Source organism: Dipodomys merriami, unplaced genomic scaffold, assembly GCF_024711535.1.
Source record: "Dipodomys merriami isolate MVZ:Mamm:240054 unplaced genomic scaffold, mDipMer1.0.p SCAF_30, whole genome shotgun sequence".
In the NCBI taxonomy this organism is placed as follows: domain Eukaryota; kingdom Metazoa; phylum Chordata; class Mammalia; order Rodentia; family Heteromyidae; genus Dipodomys; species Dipodomys merriami.
This window is the reverse complement of record NW_027204493.1, coordinates 3,598,707-3,606,422: the sequence shown is the minus strand read 5'-3', so window position 1 is coordinate 3,606,422 and position 7,716 is coordinate 3,598,707. Positions and strand designations below refer to the sequence as shown.

The 7,716-nt window shown below is 38.8% G+C and overlaps 1 protein-coding gene across 3 annotated transcripts in view; it reads right to left on the bottom strand.

Moving 5' to 3' along the window:
• Positions 1-4,010: 4,010 nt before the first annotated feature.
• The window catches only part of Spef2 (sperm flagellar 2), a 160,717-nt gene continuing 157,011 nt past the window's right edge, over positions 4,011-7,716 (bottom strand). For all 3 annotated transcript variants that reach the window (XM_070041026.1, XM_070041023.1, XM_070041024.1), the window contains exon 36: positions 4,011-4,525. In XM_070041026.1, the coding sequence (XP_069897127.1) occupies positions 4,436-4,525 (90 nt within the window). In that variant the 3' untranslated portion in view covers positions 4,011-4,435. The remainder of the gene's footprint in view (positions 4,526-7,716) is intronic.

The following is a 7,716-nucleotide window of genomic DNA, read 5'->3' as shown; positions in this document are numbered from 1 at the left end:
ACTGTTATAAACACAGAGGTGTTGGTATCTTTATTATATTGACATACCCTCCTTTGGAAATATGCCCCGGAACATTCTAGAAAGGTGATACAGGAGTTCTGTTTTTAAGTTTTTTAAGGACTCTCCATACTGATCTCCTAGTGGCTACACTAATTTACATTCGTGCATCAAAACAGTATATAAGAGTACGTCTTTCTCTCTCCCTCTGTTTTGTTGATGAATTTTTATAGCATACACTAATTTCCAAGAGGGGTTTCATTGTGACATTTCCACAGGTGAATATAATGCATCCCACCAACATCACTCTATCTCCTCCCACTTCGCAAAAACTTTCCTCCAGTTTTCATATAATAATAGTAAGGGCTATTGTGTTTTGACCATCCTCTCCAGCATTCACTCTTGCTTTTTACCCTTACAACTCCACTGATTTCCCACACACAAACAGGACCTGTTTTACTTTCATGTCATTTATTTTCTAAGTGCATATCAATTGTACCAAGAGGTTTTACTATGATATTTGCCATATTTTAATCAGAGTAATGGTTTTCTGCATCCTTGACAGTATTTATTTTCTTGATGATAATGATTCTGGCTGGGATGAGATGGCATGTCAAGGTTGTTTTGGTCTGCATTTCTTTTATGTCTATGGATGTTGAGCATTACTTCATATGTTAGCCATTTGTCCTTCTTTTGAAATGTCTCATTTGTCTATTTTAATTGGATTATTTATTCTTTTGCTGTTTAATTTTTAGAGCTTTTTATATATTCTAGATAAACACCCTTTATTCTATGAATAACTGGTAAAGGGTTTTTCTCTGTAGGTTTTCTGATCTTTATAATTACCTCCTCTGCTGTGCATAAACTACACTTGATGCAATCCCAGTTTTCAATTCTTATTCTTACTTTCTGAAAAACTTTATTTTATTAAGAGAATATTACCTATTCTTATTATATCTTCCTATATCTTGAAGTATTTTCATGGAACAGTTTCAAATTCTTAGGTCTTCATTAAGATCTGTGACACATTTGCAATTTGTTTTGTGTATACACAAAAGTTAAGAGGTAGGAACCCACTTTCAGTCTTCTGCATGAGGACATCCAATTTTCCCAGCACTATTTGTTGAAAAGGCTATCTTTCTCCAACATGAACTTTTGGTGCCCTTGTTGAAAATCAGATGGCATAGCTATCTGATTGGATGGTCTTATTTCTGCGTCATCTCCATATTCCATTAATCTGTTTGTTATTGTGTCAGTATCATGTTATATTCATTACTTTGAATCTGTAGCATGGTTTGAAGTTAGGGATTATGATACAGCCAGCACTGAGGTTTTGAGCTCAGGTGACTATAAGAACAATAGCTATTGCTATTAATCAAAACTGGAGGTTAAGAGGAGGAGTTCCTCCCAGTGAACTTCCCAGATGTGTGATACCACAGGTCATTCTGCCAAGTGCTAATTGAATAACTTTATTCCCTTCACTCCCACTGTAATCTCCCCCAGGTAACTCCAGTCTGCCTTGAACAGGAAACCAGCCAAGTGACTGCTGTATGATTTTGGGCTCCAAGTTACTTCTAGTATGAGGATCATGGAATGCTCAAATGGTGGTATAAGTATAGTCAAAGTGTTCCAGAGAGGGAGAGATTCTTATTCAATAAAGACGGAATGAAAAGTGTTCATTGAGGAGGGACTATGGAATTTCTTTGAAACAACAAAGGGTGAAGCACTGGGCTTCTATCATGGCCATTCCCATCTTTGCCACATCATATCCCCACTCTCCCACACTCTGTGCATCTGGCAAGGAAGAGCTCATGGAATTCCAATCAATTCCAATCACGGTTCATGTTGGCTCATCCCTGGAGAGCAGAGACAAGACACTTCACTTAAACACCTTTAGAAATGGTTAGAGATGGCTCTGTGGTTCTCTAATCTGAAGCTTTGCTTTGCTTCTCAAGGCAAAGGCTAAGGAGTTTTGAGTTTCTGCCTATCTGAATAAAGCATGTGTGTGCAAAAGTATATGCGATGTTTATGTTTATATGGAACCAACTTCTCTGTATATAGTGTGTGCATGTGATGCGATGTATGCCCAAGAACCAGGCACAGTTTGCTGTTGAGGTCTCACCATAGCAGACCAGAAGAAATTGATCATTTAACTCAGTTATCATACTATTACTGATAGCCTGAAGATATTCATTAGGAGACACATAGCACAGCAAATTAGATTGTGCTTAGTTTATAAAAGATTTCATTTTGCTTTTAAATACCATGAAGCCATATTTCTTTCATTCTTTGTTTAATTGCTTATGTGTACCTAAATGTAGAAAATTAGGTAAAATGATGGCTTTGGGGGTTAGAATTAGGTTTCTAGTCTATGGCTATTTATCAGTTCTGTGACTCTGAATGAGCTATATAACTTTTCTAAACTTAATTTTCACCAGAATGTACTGAGGTTTCATGGAAATAGGACCTATAGGACAGTAGGAAAAATGTAATTTTAATACTGTGGAAATGATAGCAAAAGGAAATAATAAATGGTCAATATGAGACAGTGGATACATTGTTATGATAGAGAGGCTCACTATGACCAGATCTGCTGGTTATGGTTTTAGTTTTAGGTACTAGGCACAATAGTAAAGAAATGCAAAAATAAGAAATAAAGAAGGAAGGAAGGAAGGAAGGAGGAAAAAAGAAAGAAAGAAAGAAAGAAAAGAAGGAAGAAAGAAAGAAAGAAAAGAAAGAAGAAAGGAAGGAAGAGGGAGAAAAGAGGGGAAGAAAAGAGGAGGACAGATGGAAGAAAAGAAGAAAGGAAAGAAGGATGATTGTGGAGCTTGCAACCCATTGGATTGACAGACAATAGAATAAACCTTAACTTTGCAGAAATTGGTAAATGCAATGAAGAAAAGTTAGAAAGTATGTGGTGTTGATAAGATGCCTTGTTCCTGTTTTGTATTACCTGGTGAAGGAAAGCTTTAGAAAATAAAGTGTCATTTGAACAGAGACTTGAAGTCATGTGACAAACCATCCAGAGGCACTGGAGTAAAATCTGTCCAACCAGGGAGAGGAGCAAATGCAAAGGGCCTGAGGCAGGAGGGTGCCTGGTATCTTCTGTGACAAGTTAGGTGGGCTTGTTGTTTAAATAGAGAGAAATAGGGGGAAATGGCAGGTGAGATCAGAGAGGATGCAGGGATAATAATGTCCAGGTAAGAACCTGCTCTAGATAACATGCCAATAGAGGGGTGGGAAAGGAAGAGAGTATGGCATGACTTGCACTGAAGAATCTCTTGTCTAGCTGCTGTGGGAACAAGGATGGGGAACTGCTGCAAAGATCCAGGCAGGATATGATGGGATTTTGGAGCAGTATTCTTGTGATGAAAGTAAGGAAGATTTGAGGATAGATACATTGGGACGCTATGTGCTGCTGGAGTGGAGCTAAGAGTCAAGGGAAGGATGACTTCAAGGTCTTTGGGTAGAATAGTAAGACTGAGTTGCTTTAATAGGGGAAAATGCAGAGGAGCAGGAGGGAGAGCAGAATTCCATCCCACACCTGGTGAATTTGGCATAAACACTGCCTATGAATATGAAGACAGAGATTTTAGAGGATTTCAGAGGAGGTCAGGAATGGAAGTGTCAAGACTCTCAGCCGCAGTTACACCCATCAAGTCACACAAGTGGGTGAGTCATCCACATTCTGGCTTGTGGATAGAGAAATCAGGTGCCAGACCTCTGGGGCATTGGGAAGCTGAATACACAGAGTAGATCTCCCAAGCGACCTTCAGAATTGGCATCCTGTAACCCGCCCCACCGAGAGGCCAGGGAAGCCCAGACAATGGACTTCCATCCCCACTCAATTTTTTAAGACACTTTCTCAAAATATGTCATTGATGTTCACTCTCGTATTGATCAATACGCCTGATCAATACCAATCAGCACACTTGCACAAGTACTATTGTACATGAAGAAAACCTTCTGCTAAAGAAATTAATTATTAATAGGCAAAAGGGGCCCAAGGGTACTAGCAGCTTGATAAAGAAGGCTTCTCCTGGAACACTGAAATGCACCTTGTTTTATAGCATGAGGAGCGAGGGGGTTTGTACAGAGCAGTTCTTTCCTGGTAGGAATTTGGGGGAACTTTTATTCAGGGTTTTCACCTAACATAGCTACTTCTCCTGGGGGAATTCTCTCAGTAATGTTTCTGGTATTTTCTATTTTCAGAATGACTTCAAAATGCTGCTTTGCTTACTTTGGGTATTTGCACTTTCTTCAAGGCTGATGACTGATCATTGAGCAAGATTTCCTTTTCAGGCATTTCCTTCCCCTCCCCCTCACCCCGTGAACTGCAGGAGTCACATCTCAAACAGTATGACACACACCACAGTCACACTTAATTTTCAGAAGATTCATTGCTAAATTATGTTTAAAAAATCACATTCATTCATCTTCATTTCTTTTCCTCTGTAACTCTTGAAGGTGACCTCTCTCTATCACTTCCTTGAATGTGTTCATTCCTCTGCAGAATCATTTTAATATCCTAAAAGAAAACATTCAAAGAGAAGTTACAAAAATGAGAGTGTTTGATTAATGATGAACAATGTTTCTTCCCTGCCTCCCTTTTGAGAAAACGTTTCATTGAGTTTGAATCTCACTCTGAAACAGAGTAGTTACACCTAAGATAGCTAAGGTTTTTTTTCTCTTAATAATAGAGCTGTCAGCTGGGTGCTGGAGACTCATACCTGTAGTCCTAGCTACTTAGGGGGGCTGAGATCTGAGGATCATGATTCGAAGTCAGGTTGGCAGAAAAATCCCTGTGAGACTTATCTCCAATTAACCATTCAAAAACCAGAAGTGGCTCAAGTGGTAGAGTGCTAGCCTTGAGCACAAAGAGGCTCAGGGACAGTCCTTGAGTTCAAGCCCCACAACTGACAAATAATAATAATAATAATGAAGAAGAAGAAGATGATGATGATGATAGAGCTGTCATTTCAGCTTCTCTTGCCATAAAACAGCAGAAGGTGTAACATCTAACATCAAAGTGATTTTTAGCTGCCAGGAACTGAGCTAACCATATTATATTAGCCCATTTCATCCATACAAAACCGGTTTATGGATCAGAGAGCTGGGATAATGTGAGGTTACTTGCCCAAGGACACACATCTCAGAGGTGAAGCTTCAGAGCTCCATCTCATAAGTTCAAAGCCAGTTCACCTTATATTAGGAACATGTCATCATCATTGCACACAAAGATACATCATTTTCAATGTTTCAGCTCCTACACACACATCTTATAAAAACAGGGCTGTCAGGTAGCAACCTTCACTTTCCACTGTTTATGATAGCAAACAACATTTTAATCTTGAAAAACCACACTCTAGCTTTTGCTCTGCTTATCTTGAGCAATCTCCAAATAACATCACTGTGGTTTAAGTTTGTTTTTAAAATGTGATCTATTTACTTGTGCCTGGATATCTGGAGCAAAAAAAATGGTAGGTGGATATGATAGACTCCAAGTTTTCAAGATAGTTTTCCTTCCTTTCCCTTTCCCTTTTCCTCTTTCACTTTCCCCTTTCCCCTTTGCCCTTTCCCCTTTCCTTTCCTTTCTTTTCCTTTCCTTGATAATAAAAACAAGCATTGAATATCTTTCTCAAAAAAGGACATTGTTTCATTTTAGGTGTCAGAATGTAGGCTTTCCAGGTCATGGATACAAGTCACCTTGATTCACAGTCATCTCAATGAGAACCAACTGTGGTAGTTTTCTGTCTTTTTTGTTTGTTCATTTTACTCCAATCAAACCAGCCACAATGAAATGTGAAGGGCAAGAACAAGAATCGAAGCATCTGACTTAGACATATCTTAAAGAAGTATTCTGGCAATGGATTAATTAGCTAGTTAGTTTGCTGATGAGCACATTAGCTTTGTGCTAAGAGAGTTCTTGAGTGAGTGACACTAGGAAACAGGCTAACTGGAGGATTCATCTTGAGAGGGACTGCACAGCAGGGAAAAAGTTAGAGGTAGTTTTGTAGCTCAACATGTAAGATGCTCCTAGAATGTAGTTTGTAGGAGCCCAGAATCTTTGATATCATGCTCCATTTGAGACAGTCCCACACAAAGAGGAACTAGACTGTCCAAAGTAGTTCAGCTGAGGAATCTAGCAGGTTGAGAAAACTACTTCCAAAATGAGAGAAACCATTGGAATAGAGTCCTGTAGATTCCAGCTTTCCTGGAGGATTCCCATTAGGATTTGCTGTCTGATCTTCTTTCAAGGTCCACTCTCACAGGAAGTCATCTAGGGGCTTTCTTCTTTCAGGTGAAATAGCAAACAGAATCTTCTCTACAAGGGAATCATGTTTAGTCACTCTGGTCAGAGTGAAGGTATTCCAAATCACTCTGACATTAGAGAAAGTTTTCTTCCCACTCAGGGAGGAAGTATGCTATCATTTTATGCTCCTACTTTTTCTGGTAAAAAAAAATGAATCTTACTATATGTCATTCCCAGAGATTTTGTAAGTGATTTTACTGGTTCAAAATAAGAAGCTTCTTTCCTGACATGTGGATAAAATGTAGTGGAACTCACTTTATAGAAGATGTCATGATGACATGATGTGGTTTAGTGACAGAAATATTTAGGGATGAAGAGATCAACCCCCTTCCACTTAGCTCCTTAGAAGCCTATTCATACAGCATTATTTTTCAAATGTAATCCAGATTTTCTTGTAGTTCTTTGCAATCTGACCTGATTTTTTACTAATTCAGTGGGGTCATACTCTATTCTTGCCAATGGCTCTTCTAGGCATTAGATCTACCCACAGAGTCCCACTGTCATACCATATTCCAGGCCTGCTTTTCACTGAGGAGTCTGCCATCTTTCCAGCCAGTAACAAAATGTATGCAGACCTCCTTATCTCTCTCTCCACTGTCCATCTTTCCAGAACAGTTTAATTTTATACTGAGCAGATCCCCATGCTTCTAGCACACAAAAGTCATCTTTTGAATGTGTATAATTTTGTACTTAGTTGGTCTACCTTATATCATTCCCTTGTAATTCTTGCAGGTAAGAATTGCCTTCCAAATGGAAGTGGGATTTGTTTAAGAATGGCAGCTGCATTTGCTATGCAGGGAAGCTTATGCTCCTGGGGTCGGTGATTAGGGCAGTTTCAGTGGCCATCTTTATAGCACTTTTCACGTGACAGCTTCCATGACAGGTACTTTACATGCAGGATCTGTCATAATCTTGAGTCATTCTATTGAATAGGATTGGCTGTGATTTCCCACTTCACAGAGGAGACAGCCAGGATTTGGAGACAGTTGCAATCAGATAGCTGATGGGTAGTGGTCAAAGGTCCAGATTCACAATTCTCTGATTCTAAACCTGGATTCTTAAATGCTATAATTATATTTCACTTCTGGATGTGCTGAAGGTCTCAAAAGCAGTTAGCTTTATAAAAATCAATTTCAATTAGTTTGAATATAGGTTATAAAATTGATATGAAAAAGGAGCCTCAATTTAGAACAATTAAACTCAGATACAAAGATAGTTCCATTTCTGGGCAAATCTGTAAAAAAAAAATTTATCGCTAAAAAGTCAGGAAAAATGCTTCTTAGACCCCATGGATTTTAGCAAAGAGAAAGGGCTTTTAATCTCAAACTCAACAAACCCTTTCTAGTTCAATAAATGGGTAGCAGGAACCAGAGATGTCATGCTGTTAAAAATGGTACAGGGGAATG